Source organism: Tympanuchus pallidicinctus, unplaced genomic scaffold (genome assembly GCF_026119805.1).
Source record: "Tympanuchus pallidicinctus isolate F22 unplaced genomic scaffold, pur_lepc_1.0 scaffold45, whole genome shotgun sequence".
NCBI classification, from domain to species: Eukaryota; Metazoa; Chordata; class Aves; order Galliformes; family Phasianidae; genus Tympanuchus; species Tympanuchus pallidicinctus.
The window spans coordinates 545,746-561,154 of record NW_026294764.1 but is presented as its reverse complement, the minus strand read 5'-3'; the positions used below and the strand labels follow the sequence as shown (position 1 = coordinate 561,154).

Sequence of the window (15,409 nt, the reverse complement as noted above, 5' to 3'; positions counted from 1 at the left end):
AGCTGGGGATGCCCCAGCTGGGTGTCTGGGGGCACCCATGGGAGTGTGGCATGGGGCAGGGGCAAAGCTGAAGGAGATGTGACACCTCGGGTACCCCCACCCCATGGGAACGGTGTTCTCAGAGTCCACAGCGAGGCTCAGGCACCACGTGCCAATTTCTGGGGGTCCCCATCTCTGGGTGTCCCTGATCAGCTGCAGCCCCCGCTCACAGCCCCGCTCTGCTCCCAGGCTGCAGGAGGATGGAGAGCAGAATGCCACATCCCTGTGTGACACCGCTCCTGCTGAGGTGCCCGACCCCAAATCCAGAGCCATGAGTAAGTGCGTGGGGTTTTCTGCATGTGCACGGGGTGTGCGGGGGGCATTCTGTGCATCCCCTGCTTGGGGGCCGCATGTGGGCTGTGTGGGAGTGCTGCCCTGTGCCCACAGCTCATCCTGCCCCATTCCAGGGCTGTGCTGGGGTTCCCCCCCCCCCAAAAAAAAATAGGGGTCAGCACTGCTCTGGGCAATGCTTGTGTGGGCGCTTGGCTTTGCTTGCTGCCAGCTTGGTGCTGCTGGGGGGCTGCAGGTGGGCAATGTGAGTCCCCTGGGGCCAAATGCCATCAAACAGCGACAATGGGGTGCCAGAAGACACCGGGCAGTCCTTGGGTGAGCTGTGGCTCTCCGGGTGCCCCTCGACCCCTGGTGGGTTCTGACCAGAGCCCAGGCACTGTGGGGAGGAGGCACTGGGGGCTGCGGGAGCTGCTGGCTGTGTCGGTAGTGCCTCGTGCAGGGCCTCCCAGAGCAGCTGGAGGCAGCTGGGAGCGGGGCTGGACGCGATGCACGAGCAGCTGTGGGGCTGAGGCTGTGCAGAGCATGGGAGCATCCATCCCCAAAGCGCAGCACGTAGCGAGCAGGAGAAGGATGGGGAGGGGGAAGCAGAGTCGGGGGAGTGAGGACGGCCCTGATTTGGGGCGAGGACGATGCTGGCTGCACATGCAGGGCGATCCTGTGAGGTCAGAAAGCGCAATGAGGGCACGAGGAAGGGATGGGGGACCCTTCCTGCCGCGTGGGGCTGCCGTGGGGCGGGCGCTCCCGGTGCCCGGCAGCCCAGGTTCACCCCCGCCGCCCCCCACGACGCCCGGCCGCCGCTTGGCTCCCTTTCCTCCTCTTTCTAGTTTTCCAGCAGCTCCAGGAATGACCCATTTCCGAGGAGGCGGCCGGCAGCCAGCTCACAGTCGGGCCCTGGCACCGGCAGCTCCCCGCGCCCGCAGCCCCACCGGCAGCGCTGCGCACCCGGGCGGGCGCCGAGCAGCCGCGCGTTCCTCCCGACCCTCCCGCGGGTGGCAGCGCCTTGAGAGGTGCGGGGGACGAGCCCCCCACCGCCCCCCCCCCCCCCCCCCTCGTTGCGTGGTCGGCTCCGCGCTCACGACGGCATTTTTCAATGAACCATTCACCAGCACTGCTCGCGCTTTGCTGGGCAAGCGGGGCAGCAGGGAACCCTTTATTTTCCGGGGGGCCGCTGAACCCAGACGTGGGGTCTCCATCGCGCACCGGGTACCAGCATCAGCCCGCCGCTCTGCACTGCTTGCTTTGGGGTGGGTTTTTTGGGGGGCGGGGGTGCTGCTGCTCGCAAGGATGCTGGGGCGGCGGTTGCCAGGGCAGCGAGCGGAGGATGGCGGGTGCTCCGCGGAGGGCTGGAGCTGAGGGCGAGGCGCTGCGGGAGCGGCTGCGGCTGATGAGAGCGGACGGAAGTCGGTCAGAGCCGCTCCCGGGACTGCCGGCAGCGGGGCTCAGCCTGGGGGTCCCGGGTGTCGGCACCGAATGGGGGACGGGCGGTTCTGAAAACGGCTCGGGGAGGTTGGGGGTTGGGTTCGTAGTGCCGTGCCGTCCCCCTGCCCGGACCCTCCGCGTGGGGCATCGCTTTGGGGGCAGATGGGCCTCGCTGGAGGGGCGGGGGGCAGGGAGAGGCCAATCCCAAATGACCCGAGCCCTCCCAACCCCCCGCCACGGGCCCTGTGCTTAAGCAGCAGCTGCATGGCTTGGTGAAGGCTCTCAAAGCGGGGAGGCTCTGGGGCGCAGCGCGGGGACCCAACAGCTCCTTTGGGTGCAGAGCTCCCATTGGGGCGCGCTTTGCTTTCCCTCCCGGTGGTGTCGGGGCAGCTCAGCGTTGTGGGGCTGAACCCCAAATCTCCGGAAGGGGGGGGGCGGTTGGGGCCGGCTCTGGCGCTGCCCCCCGCCCTCCCGCTCCTTATCTCCGCAGCGGCGATGTGCTCTAATGCAATATTTCCCGGCGGTTGCCATGGCAGCCTGCGTGAGGTCACCAAATAGACTTAATTCACCCCTCCCGAGGGACGGATAATTAATGAAAAACGATGATAACCAGATCCCGCTGCCCCGCTTTTCGCCCCCTTCCTTCCCCCGGGCCGTGCCGGGGTTGGGGGCCGTGGCGTCGCTCGGGGGCGCCTGTAGGGCCCCTCCCGCCCCCGTCGGGGTGAATCGGGGAAGTTTCCCCCCTTCCCGGGGACGCGGGCGCTTTGCCGGCACCGCGCTGCTTTGCCACCCCCCGCAGCGGAGCGCTCAGCACCCGCAGCCCCGCAGTTCCCCGCGCGTTCCCGCGGCGCTCAGCGCTGCGCGATCCTCCCCCCACGAGCGCGCCCCCGCTCGGCCACACCCCCCTCGGCGGGAGCGCGCCCGGCGCCCCGCCCCCTGCCCGCGCCCGAGGAGGGCGGGCCCTTTTTGTTTGCCCGTGACATTCCGCTGGTTCGCAGTGTCCCGCCGGCGGCGGAGCAGTGAGGTGGGGCCGCTCCGCTCCGCTCCCCCCGCCGCGATCCCCCCTCTCCCCGCCGGTGGGGCGGGCGCTGACGCCGCTCTTTTCTCTCTCCCTCTTCCTCTCTGTCTGCTTTTTTCCCGGCGCGCCCTCGGTGCCGCAGCAGCCCCCGGCGGGTTAAATGATTGCAGCGCGGGGATGCTGGGGAGCAACCTCAAGAGCCTTCCCGACGTGGAGCTGGGCGAGGAGGGCGCGGCGGAGCTGCGCGGCTTTCGGCGGGGCCCCGACGGCGGCGGCGCGGTGATGCCCAAACGGGCGAAGGCGGCGGCGGCGGCGGCGGGGGGGCCGCGGGGCGCGGAGCTGCGGGTGTTCAAGGCGAGCAGCGCGGAGGGGCGGCTGCCGGCCGGCTCCAACCTGCGCAAGCAGAAGTCGCTCACCAACCTGGCCTTCCTCACCGACGCCGAGAAGAAGCGGCAGCTCTACGAGCCGCGCTGGAGCGACGACATGGCCAAAGGGACGGCGACCACCGCGGTGGCGGCGGGGGGACGGGGCGGGGGCGGCGGTCCCCGTGGCCGCGAGGCGCCCGCCATGTCGCGCAGTCTGTCCCGCTCCGAGCACTCCCTGCTGCCGCCGCGCCCCGCCGGGCCCCAGAAGCCGCAGCCCGCCGCCGGGAAGCCGAGCCGCATCCCCCGCGGGCCCTACGCCGAGGTGAAGCCGCTCAGCAAAGCACCCGAGGCGGGCGGAGGCGGAGGAGGAGGGGGCGGCAAGTGCGACGACGAGCTGCTGGGCGGCAAGGGGCCGGCGGCGGCGGGGGCCGAGGAGAAGGCGTACCTGAAGGTGGACCCCGAGCTGGTGGTGACGGTGCTGGGCGACCTGGAGCAGCTGCTCTTCAGCCAGATGTTGGGTGAGTGCCGCCCCTCTCCCCGCTCGCAGCCCCCGGTCCGCCCGCGGGGTCGGTGCGGCGCGTAGGCGGAGCCGAGGGGGTTCGGTTCGTGGGCGAGCGTTCCGGCGGCAGCTGTTGTGGGATGAGGAAATCCAGGAGATCCCGGGAGGCTCTGGGATCTCCCTGCTGCTTGGCCCGGGGGCGAGGCCACGTGCGAGGCCGTGCGGAGCGGGGCTGCCCCGGCCCCGTGCGGGCTGTCGGCCGCGACTGGTTTCCGAACGGGACCCGAAGGCGCAGCGGTGCTCCGTCCCGAGGGCTGCCCTCGGCACGCGGAGCTCGGTGGGAGCGCAGCGGGGGGGGCCGCTCGGGGCTACGTGCCCCCCTCGGGGCGCTGCGCGGTGCGGTGCGAGCCGCTCTCACCCGCGGCCGCGTGCGATGCTGCGGTGGGGAGCGGCTCTGCGCGCTCGGGTCTCGTCGGCGCTTCGTGGCTGAGCGCCGTGCCCGGCCCTCGCCTTCCGCTCCCTGTGCCCAAAATGCGTGGATGTGCGCCGATCTCCAGGAAAGCAGCGCTGCGTTCCCCTGTGCCCGCAGCCCTGGGGGCTCGCAGCTCGCGAGAAGATGGCAAGCGATCTCAAGGCAGCCATGGCGAGGCTGCTCGGAGCGTTCGGTGCGAGCGCGGCAGCTGGGGGCTGCGGGTTGGCACGGACCCCGCTGAGCTGCAGGGCTGTGCCTCGTGGGTCTGCAGTGTCCCGTGGCCGCTGTGCCGTGGGAAGCCACAGGGTGAGCCCAGAGTGGGGCCGAGGTGCTGTGTGTGTGAGGTTGCCTTCGCTGCTTGGGGCTTTTTGGTGGCTCTACTGCTGTGGGATCCCCGTTCCCCAGGTCCTGCTGGGTGCGTGGCAGTTTTACAGGAAGGTCTGTTCCTAATGGATGCACATCATTGGTACCTGTGCTCCGGAGGTTTTGGTGTGCCCCTGTAATTCTGCTTTTGGGGGTTCCTCAGTGCCCTCAAGAAGAGCCCTTGCCCTTCCCTGTGGGTGCAGGACTGGCCCAGTAGGAACAAACCCTCGTGCACAAATTGCTCTACAGCTGATGGAGGTTTTGGGGTGGTTCTCCGTTGGGGCGGAGCATCCCTCCAGGCTGTGCTTCGGTTGCCCTTGGCCAGGCTGAGTTGGCCCAGTGCTGCCACGTTGGGTTTGTGAACTCTCTGCTCTGTGCTTCCCGAAGTTGGTCGTTCTTTCAGCCCATGAACATTGCTGGGCTTCCCGAGGTGGGAAGCACCGGTTCCCTGCTGGCAGCTCAGTTTGTCACCGTGCTGCTGTGCTGTTCTCCTCATGTGCAGCTCTGGCTGTGTGCTTGCATTCAGGGGGAGCTGTGCTGTTGAATCGCAGCCGCTTCGTTAACTGAGCCACCAACGACCTGGCATGTCCTTGACAGCCTGTGGAGCTCGGAGATGCTTGGGGGAGTGGGATGACAGCAGTGTGGTGGAGGCTGCTCCATCCGCTGCAGTTGGGCACGTGCTGAGCTCCTGGTGGTGACCCCTCACTGATCCGCTGCTGTGCGGGTGGATGAACCCTCTGCAGGGATGGCAGCTCCTCTGCAGATCTCACAGTGTGAGCTGTGCCCATGGCCGTGGAGGGCGGTGGCTCACGGGTGCACTCTGCATCCCTGATCTCTGCACCTGAGCTCCCATCTCCATCCCATACTGCCAGAAATGGTCCCCAGCCTCTGCTGAAGAGCAGCGTTGGCCAAAGCTACGGTTTGTGTAGTGGTGGCCAAATGTTACCTCTCTGCAAATGTCACGTTTGATGGCACCGCAGCCTTTGTAGGGCTGGCAGAGGTGGCCCCACACTTAAAGCAGGGCGGCCTGCGTAAGCTGGGAGAGGTCACCAGAGCACAGCAACCACATGTGCTTTGTAGAGGCTATTTCTAACATCCAAATTACACGTTGCACATCAAGCGCAGGCTGAGCGTCCTCATCAAAGCCGGGCGTGCTGGTGGTTCAGGATGAAAGGCACAGAGGCAGCGTGGCCCCGTGTGCTCGCTGCAGGTCCCTGGAGCAGCCATTTCCATGGCCACCTCTTGCTGTGCACCGTGCCCCTGTAGTGGCTGCTAATGGACAGAAGTGCCGGGGTGCTCAGAGTGCCTGGGGAAGCGGTGCTCCCCGCGGTGTTTGCAGCACAGCCTTGGGGTGCATGGCAGTGCTGTGCAGCTCTGCTCGCTGTTGGCTCAAAGCCTGCACAGCTCTTCCATCCCCAGGAGTGGTTACTGCCTCTCCAAGCAGCGCGGCTGCTCGAGGCCGCTCTGATGTGAACGTTATTCCTCCCTCAGTGCACCCGTGTGGCGGTGCTGAGGTTGTCGGGGTGGGAATTTATTTCCTTCTGGCAGCAAAACGGAGCTCCAGCGTTTAGAAATAGGATGGGGAGAAAGGGGTGATCCGTGCCGTTGTGTGATAATGGTGGTGCTGAGAAATCCATGCTGCTTTTTAAGGTTTCCTGTGGAAAAGCAGCAGAACAAACATCTGAAGGCAAAACTACTCCGAGATGGGTTGGTGGAATAAATTCTTCCCTCCAGAGAGCAAGAAAATTGTTGTTTCACATGGAGCTTTCCCAGGGCCTGGCTGCGTTTTTCCCCCAGATCCAACACTCTCCCACCAAAACAACGTGGCTGAATGCAAAATGGTTCATTTTGGGGAGGAACCAACAGCTGCCTGGCACCAGCAGGCTGCCCACCCCCAGGGCTGTGTCTGTGCTGTGCACGCAGGTTGTGACCCCTCAGGCCGTGCTGCTGGCGCTGCGTGCTGCCAGGTGTGGGGATGCTCCTGTTGGTGGCACTCGCAGGAGCTCTGCCAGCTCTGTGCCTTTTGCAGAGTCCTGCAGCCCCAGCTCTGTGCCACTGCCCTCGAGTGCCACCAGCACTGTGCCCTCGCTGCTGCCCTGCCCCAGGAGTTCCCAGCTCGGTGCCGTCCTGCACAGCTTCGCACCCTGCAGTGCCAGAGAGCGGCATCCCCCATCCCCCCCACCCCCTTTCCTGGTCCTTCCCCTGCCTTGGCTGGGGCTGCGCCCGCTGCTCAGGGAGGGGGATTGGTGCCAGGCCAGCACGGAGCTACAGCCTGTGCCCCTGGCACTGTGTCACCCCTGAGCAATGCCAGCACCCAGGGACGGCTGAAGGCACAGCCGTGGTTCTGCGGGATCCTGGCAGGGTTCTGCAGGACTGTGAGCTCTGCTCACGTGGCTCTGTGGTGCCCGGTGATGTTTCTCATCCTGAGCCTCATTGTGCCACTGCGCGGGTGGCGCTGGGTGATGTGTGTGGCAGTGGTGTCCCCAGGATGTGCTCAGGTGTGGCCTCAGATGCAGGTGCAGCTGCCTGCGTGCAGTGGGGGTGGCTCTGTCTGTCGGGGTGGTTGATCCCAGGTTTGGGTCTCGGGAGTGAGGCTCAGAGGTGTGGGAGCTGAGATGGGGCTCAGTCCTGCTGCAAAGTCACGTCCTCCTCTGGTGTGCAAACGCCCTCCTGGGAGAGCGCAGAGGTGGGAATGGGATCTGCAGCAGTCGCTCCTTTGGGGCGCTCTGGGGCAGCGGAGCTGTGGGTCTGGGGGCACAGTGCTGCTGCCAGGAGGGAGACGGGGAGCAGGGCTTCCCCAGTGCTGCTGCATTGCAGCTCCCAGCCGGGAGCGGAGCTGGGAAGGCAGGGGATGCTGCATTGCAGGGCTGAGATTAGAGCTGTGCAAATGGAGATGTCGGAGTGGCTGTGATGCTGTGAGCGGCGCCCGGCGTGCCCTCAGATCCTCTCATCCTTCCTCTCATCTCTTTCTTCCACGTTTTGTTTCGCTCAAGCGTTTCTTTCATTCCTTACGCTGCTGTTTGCCTGGTCTGATGGAGGCAGCTGCGTATTTCTTTTTAATTCAGAAATGCTGAGGCTCTTTTCTTTTTGGAAGAAGCTGTTGGAGCCTGGTGGTCTGGCCTGAGGCATCCCTGCAATCACAGTGGAGGGAATGAGCAGCTGAAGGGCTGCTCTGTCACCGTGTGTCCCCACACCGTATCTGTCCTGGCAGCAGTGTGAGCAGGTGGAGGTTGTGGTGTTGGTGGAGGGGCTGCAGGAGGTGGCTGGGAGGTTGGGTTTGGTGGCTGTGGTTCCTCGAGGGTTGGGCTGTGGGGCCACATCTGCCCCAGCCCTGTGCCACGTGCAGCCCTGTTGAGCGCTGCCCCACGGGTTGGGATCTTTGCTCGCTCCATTCCCTCCTCTGCGCTCTGTGTTGTGCCAGGTTGTGTCCCCAGCTGTGGCAGCTGGCAGCAGGACCCTGCAGTGGGGCATCTGGATGAGCTTCTTCAACAGGGAGCTCCTGAAGTGTGTGTCCTGCCCAGCCCTGATGGGCTTTATGGGAAGCCCAGCCCAGCTAACGCTGAGCTTCCACCCGTGGGACCGCAGCATCCCTGCTGGCAGTGCTGTCCCAGCCCAATGCCGAGCAGTGCGGCTCAGCCCCAGAGCAGCACCAGGTCACGTTCAAAGCTGCAGCTCAGGTACAGCTCCGTTGCTGGCTATTTATAGGCGTGTGAGCTCTCAGCACGGCAGGAGCTGAGAATAACTCCTGATCAGACTCCTCTCCATATCACACGCCTGCTGCCCACGCATCACCGCCCTCCTGGGCGCAGCGTGTGCTGTGCTGGGCTGTGTGAGGCTGTGGGTCTGGGGGCAGAGGTGCCGGTGTGCCGGACCTGCAGGTGGCTTTGGCTCCTGGTGGCAGTGATTTGTCACCATGGAGGCGCTCATGGATGGTGCAGGCGGAGCATCCTGCTGTGCACGGAGCGTGCGGTGGGATCGGTGGCACAGGGAGGTGTGGAGATGCCCGTGTTTGGCTCAGAGCAGGGGCTGTGTGTAGCTGGGGCCTGGTGGATCGCATCGGCTCTTTTGTCTCTGGCAAATTCCACTTTGATGGCTCACCCCATGTGACTTGAGGCCGGATGCATCACTTTCCGTAGCACTGTGGTTGATGCCAATGGCACCTGGACCCGGTGGGGTGCAGCAACGCCCCAAAATACCTACAGCATCTCTTGGTTTCAGCATTAGGGACTGGCACGTCCCCAGGCTGGGTTGGGGCTGCAGGAAGCACAGATCCTGCGTCCTTCTGTCCTGCAGGCTGAGCGTGGCAGCTGGGGACCGGTTCACCAGCAGAGCAAACCCTCCTTCCTTCAGGGCAGGAGCATCTGTTGGAGGAGAGCAGACGGCCAGCAGCACCTCCTGCCATCTCCTCCTCATTTCCCTGGGCCCTCGGAGCTGTGCTTCTGCTGTGCTGTGCCAGGCAGTGTCCCGGTGTGCTGCAGATCCATCCATCGTCTTTCGGCCGCGCTCTGCGGAGCGCTCAGAAACGCTGTGCTATTTTCAGGGAGTTTTCCAAGTCGAGATCATTGGCTCGTGGGTCTCCGTTCCCAGATGGAGAACATGTGGCCGGTTCCTGCAAGGGGAGGGGGTGGCCCCGCTCATAGCACAGCGTGGGGGATGAGCAGGGGGTGTTGTGGGGCTGCAGGGAGAGCGGCGTGCGTGGGGAGGGGGAGCATGGGCTCGTGCACGAGGCACAGCAGTGTGCTGAGGAGGGGACCCCGACCCACAGCTCCGATCCAGAAGGACGCGTGTGGAGCTGCCCCACGTTCCCCCCAGCAGCGTTCGCCTGCAGAGCCCCCGGTGCTGCTCCACTCCTCGTGGTGCTCGGGGGCAGAGGTGTTGATTTGTTTTGTTGCTAAGATTCTTGTTCCCTTTGTGGGAATAAAGCAAATTTTGTTTGGTTTAGGTTCTCTAAAGCTTCAAAGGGAAATCGAATCCCGGCTGCCAGCTCCTTTCTGTGCAGCGGCGATGCCTGTTTTCCATCCCAACCCGTCCATGTTTTGTGGCTCAATAGCACATCCGACACAATGGCTTTAGAAATCCGACGCCTGCGTTTTGGACCCGCAGAGCTGAGGCACAGCCAAGGGATGCGCGGGGTGCCAGAACCGTGCGCATGGGAAGGGAGGGAGAGAGAAGGAGGAGGAAGACAAACTTGCTCTGATGGGACGTTTCCAAGGAGATGGTGGTAACGATCTCTCGTTTCCATGCAGCTTCTCAGCCCTCTGCAAGGCGTTCTCGCTCCCAAGCAGATGTGACACACGTCCTGTGAGCGGCTGGCCTGGAAACCGCTGTAGGAGTGGATGGGCTGCGTGGAGCCCACGGATGTGGGGCTGCCTGGGGGCCCCGTCCCATCGCTGCCACGTCGGTGCTTGAGGTGGCAGTGCTGGAGCACGGTGCGCACCTTCCTTGCTACGTCAGTGCTGCTGGCTCACACTGCATTGCCCAGCTCTGGGATGGGGCTGGGGGCTCATGGGGGGCCCGTGGGGTCCCTGCCAAACGCCTGGGAGCAGTGCCCCACGCTGCCCTTCCTCTGCAGGTTCTCCCCTGTGGAGTGGCAGCAGATGGGGCTGCAGTGGGGGCTGCCTCTGCTCCATGTTCTGCTCATCCTCTGAGCCTCCCTGACTTCCCAGAAGGAGGAAGGGAAGTCTGGAGCGCTGCTGCTCCCCGTGCAGGGCTGTGTTTGCTGGTAGAAAAACGGCCCAACCCCATCGCCTCCACGTTTGGCGGAGCTGCGATCTCCTGGTGGATCTCATTGTGTTTTGTACTGGAGCAGAAAACACATTTTATGGCCTTTTTCTTTTTTTTTTTTTTTTCCTTTCAATGACTTTCCCATTTTTATTTTTCTTGGTAAACTCTGCAACCACTTAAAGCCTTCCTGAAGGGACTGATTACTGCTGAGCTCATTGTGTGCATTTCGCCTTCAGCGCTGCTGCCTGGTTTGGATGGAGCCGGGGTCACACGGCGTCTCCTTTTGCGCCCTGTCCCCTGCTCTGTGCTCTGTTGGGCTCCTGGTGCTCTCACTTCCCTGTTCAATAGCCTCCTTGTTGGCACGCTGCGTGCTGTCACAACCAACTTCCCCACTCCGTGCTCACTGTTGGTGGAAAGGGTATCCGGAAAAAGACAAATCACTTCCTCGTTGGAGCGGCTGATGCCTTGCCCTCAGTGCTGTGCTGGCTCTGGTTGTGTGTTGGCAGAGCTGGGCAGGGGCTGCAGAGCCCCTTCTGAGAACTCCGACTGTGTGGCAGTGCTGCTTCCTACGCCACGGAGCATCCGCTCCTCCAGGCATCCCCTGCCCTGCAGGCACGGCCAGAAGGAAGAAAGGAGCAGAGCCTGATCCTGCTCCTCACTTTGTCTTTGGTAGCAAAAACAGCTGTTGCTTAGGAAGGCTTTTCCCAGGGGCAGGGCGAGGTGTGAGGGGCTGGAAGCAGCCGGAGGATGGAGCAGGTCCTGCTGCCCCGCTGTCACCACGGTGCTCCCATGGGAAGGCAGCAGTGCTGGGACTGGCACCGTGTGCGCCCGCATCCCTGCCCTCCAGCACTGCAGCTACAGTGAGGTTGTGATGATAGCGCTGGTGGAGGGGTGGGTGTGTGGTGGGACCCTGAGCCCAGACCCAGGGGGGCAGCCCTTCCCAGGGCTCCTCGTGGCGTTGGCTCTCACTCTCCTCCATTGTAAGGACGTCACAGCATCTGTCAGAACGCGTCCTCCCGTCCTTGGCGCTCCTGGGGAGAGGGAGCTGTTGGCCCCCTAATGAGCCTGACATCAATTAATCATCAGCCTCAAAATTAGCATTGTGGCAGTGTACGTGGGAGGGAAACCGTTCCCCAGATGGAAGTAAGAATAGCCTGGGTTATCTCCCTGCTCCCTGGGGAGGCGGTGGCAATGGGGCCACTACTGCAGCTGAGTGGGGCTGGGGGTCCCTCACTCATCTGCTGGGGGCTTCTGGGGACCCCCGGCCGCCCTCGGGGTCAGTGTGCCCATCACAGAGCTCGGGGTGAAGCTCTGGGGGGGGCTCAGCACCAAAATGGTCTTCTGTGGGTGAAGGAAACTCATTTGGGGTCACCAGAGCCCCAGGAGCACTGTCCCTCTCCGGGGTGGTGGCAGCTCCCTGCCCTCAGCAGCGTGGATTCACGGAATGGTGGGGGAGATTGGGGAGGACTGCTAAGATTGGTGAGCTCTGCGTTCTCTGTAGGAAGGCTCTCAGTGCAGAGTGGAGGAGGACATTTTGCTTTCCTGCTGGAGATGCGTGAGGGCTCCTCGGCTGTTGGGTGGCGGATGGACAGACAGACCAAGTGTCCACCAGAGCCCAGCTGAGGCCGCGGAGAATTTTGTTTGCAACGCATTGCTCTGCACAAAGCTCTCAGTCACAAGGAGAAGGGGACAAAGGGTTCCCTGTTCCTCCCGTCCCACTGGGTGCAATTCCAACAGTTAAAAAGCAAATGTGAGTTGTTTGTCTCTGTGAATATAAAGCTTCCCCAAGCGTGGCTGTGTTCTGGCTGGGAGCGGGGCGGCTGGCTCCGCTAATGACTGTGTGCTCGTTTGGAGCTCTGCTCACTGCAAATGGGAGCCAGTGTGAGCCAGAAGCCTTTCCCTGCTACCCCTGCTAGGGGGACGTGGGATGAGGAGGGGACAGTCCTGGGCAATGACCCCATTTGGGGCAGCCCCGGGTGCAGGGCACACACTGGCAGTGTGGGGGGGTGGGTTGGGGGGGCGCCGGAGCTCAGGTTGCTGATCTCCTGGTGTTGGTTCCCAGCAGGAAGGGGATGGGTGTGCATGGATGATGGTGCTGGGCTGTGCCAGGTGCCCTGTAGCGACTGTGGGGCTGGAGGAGCCCTCAGCACGTGGATATATCTGTGCTGTCTGCGTGGAGCAGCAGCGGGGCCACTGAGGCAGTGTCATGATGGCACCCGGCGCTCTGTGGCCGTGGGGAGCTCAAGCCCGAATCTGGGAGCTGAGCTGTGCTCTTTGGCAGTGGTGGAGGACATTGTGCCCCCGGCACGGGGTGTGGGGTGGGCAGAGTGTGGGGCAGGTGGGCTGTGGGGCTGCATTGGGGCTGCATTGGGGCTGCATTGGGGCTGTATTGGGGCTGCATTGGGGCTGCATTGGGGCGTTCTGCTTCTTGCTTGCTGTGAGAATGCTTCCCCACCGTTCCTCCCAGTGCCATGAGGACCCCGGGGCAGGGCAGTGCTGGGACGTGGGATGGGGGGCAATGTGAAGCCCAGCTCGGTCTTCTGGGTGCAGCCACAGGTGGGCGCCGGACCCCCAGCACCCAAAACCTCCCTCCAGGCAGACCATGGCAACGTCCCCAGATGTGCGGCACATCTGGCGGGCACCAAGCAGTTAAGAGAAGGGCCGACTTGTGCCCTAAGAAACCCGCAGCTCCTTCCTTAGATCCCGTGAATCGGCCCATTGCCTGGGTTGGATAAAGCCCCATTGATCCCCGCTCTCCCCGCAGCTCGGAGCAGCTCGGGGCTCTGTGGCAGCACGGCGCTCTCCCAGCTTTTCTCTTCCTCCGCTGCTGAAGCAGAATCAGGTGAAATCGCCATGGCAACGAGCAGATGACAGCGAGTCTTGTTGCCTTGGAAATGAGACAGGGAAAAAAAAAAAAAAAAGACCCAAAAAAACCCACCCAAAAGAGCCATCTGGAATTCTGAATTTCCACCATGTCCGCCCCGTGCCTTGCGCTGGGTGTGGAGCAGCACCATCTGCCCCCAGGGCTTTCGCTTTGCTTTTGTCCCCCTTTTCTGGTGTGGATAATTTTGCTGTGGATCCCCTCGAGCTGCTGGTGGCTGCTGGAGGCTCAGGGTACCAGGGCTGAGCGCAGCCGTGTTGTGTGGCGCACACAGGTTGCACTGTGGGGGAGCACAGAGCTGTGGGGAAACTGAGGCGCAGTGCTGACCGACCCTGCTCAGGGAGCAGCCCTGGCTGCAGGACAGCCTGACCAGCGGGGGGATTTCAGGCAGTCCTGGGCTGGAGGTGTGACAGGCTGAGCAGCTTGAGCTCGTCCTGATGGAGACAGAGCTGCATTGGATGTGCAGGTGGGGTGGTTTGGGGCCAAGCATCCATTGAAAGAATAACCCACAAATGGGCCGGGGGCCCGGGCTGGATCTCTCCAGCGTGTTCGCTTGGAAAGTAGTGTATGGGAGAGACCCAATTAACTAGATTTATGGCTGCTCCAGCCTGAGAAAATCTGAATCCCTTTTAAAAGCTTGGCTCGCTGCAGCCAGACCGGGTTCAGGCTCCAGGTCTCCCAGCCCTGCCCTCATTAGGAGGAGCCATTCACTTAGCAGCAGCAGTGCCCCAGAAGTGCTGATTCGGCTGAAGTCCCATCCCAGCTGTCACTGCTGCACTGCTGCTAATTTGCTGCTCTTGCCTGCTGCCAGCAGGGAGCTGGCACGTGCTGCGGGGCTGTGGGGCTGCAGGGATGGTCCTGGTCATGAAAACTGACACGGTTATGGGGATGGTTATGGGACTGGTTGCAGGTATGGGACTGGTCATAGGTGTGGGGCTGGCTGTGACTGTGGGGATGGCCATGGTTTATGAGATGGCCCAGACTGTGCCTTGCTGTCCCTGCCAGCTTTGCCCACTGCCACCCCTCTGTTTGACCCCACACACTGGGGCTGAGCCCAGAGCACACTGAGATGCATCCATCCTCATCCCTGCGGCCGATGTCGCCCCGGGGTCACGGGGAAGGAAAGAAGGACTCATTAAACCACAGGGAGAAAGATGACGACTTGTGACCGCCGCCTGCCCAGCAGCATGAATCAGAAGTGAATGTAAGAACGGGGGATAAAGCCACGTTACTCCACGTGGAAACATTGCAGTCCTGCGCTGCAGGCGGGAACCTGCAGGGTCCCGGGTTCCGCTCTGCCCCCAGCTGCAGCGGGTTTGGGTTGGAGGCAGCAGAGGAAGAGGTCGTGAAACGCTCCGAAGGGGCAGCAGCCATCTGCGGGCCGGGCAGCGCCCCGAGGCACAGCCCCCATTTCGCACGCAGCCCTGCTGCCCTGCTGCCCTGCGCCCTGTGCGGGGCTGGCTGCCACGTGGCCCACATGTGCGCATCGTCACGGCGGCCAAAGCACATGGGGAGCACGTGGGGCGCGGAGCCGCCGGCCCAGCGGGAGGCGATGGCCGTGTGCGGAAACGCGCTGTCACGAGCTGCAGGAGCTGATGGTTTCCTCATTCCTGGATGTTCCTGGCCACGTCTGCAGTGCCCGGCTATGGGATGCGGCTGCGCCCCGTTGCGATGGTAGAGCAGCTGGCGTCGCCGAGTGAAGGAAGTCTGCGTGTGCGGATGGGGGTTGGGATGAGCCGGGCGTTCTGCCTCAGTTTCCCCACCACAATTTGTTCGCAAGGACAGAGCTGCAGGGGGTGGGGAGAGCTGCTGGGGCGGTGGCAGGAGGGCAGGAGGAGGGCTGTGGGGGCAGCACGGCGGGGCACAGGGCCGGGGTTGGGGCTGCGCTTCTGAGCTGGGATGGAGGAGACGCGCCGAGCAGGAGCTCTGTGGACACGTCCCTGGTGGGCAGTGAGCCCAGCCCAGGCTTTGTGCCCGACTGACCCCGCGGCTGAGCCGGCCCCGCTGCTCTGCGTGCCGGCAGCTGCAAACATCTGGCTGCAGCAGCTTGCTAAATCGATGAGGAGAGGAATCCGGCGCGCCGCCGCCGTTCCCACACTGCAGCCCTTCCCGGAGCTCCGGTTTGGGCAGGGCTCAGCCGGCCCCTCGCCGACACCTGGGGCTGCGGTGCTGTCGCTGCCCAGGGGACGCGGTGCTGCCCCGAGTGCGGTGTGCGGAGGAGCCCTGCCTGTGTTCAGGTGAGCCAGCGTGCCAACCTGTCCCCCCTAGGAGGACGCTGGCTCCCTCTGTCCCCAGGTGCAGAGCAGGCTGATGGCTGCTTCTGCCCCACCGTGCCCCA

The 15,409-nt window shown here is 63.7% G+C and overlaps 1 protein-coding gene across 5 annotated transcripts in view; it reads left to right on the top strand.

The window, feature by feature from the left end:
* Positions 1-15,409, top strand: part of NAV1 (neuron navigator 1) — a 46,508-nt gene that overhangs the window by 6,623 nt on the left and 24,476 nt on the right. For 3 of the 5 annotated variants that reach the window (XM_052702519.1, XM_052702518.1, XM_052702516.1), the window contains 2 exons: positions 229-314; positions 2,910-3,650. In XM_052702519.1, the coding sequence (XP_052558479.1) occupies positions 229-314; positions 2,910-3,650 (827 nt within the window). The remainder of the gene's footprint in view (positions 1-228; positions 315-2,909; positions 3,651-15,409) is intronic. The other 2 variants (XM_052702517.1, XM_052702520.1) reach the window with 2 other exon arrangements.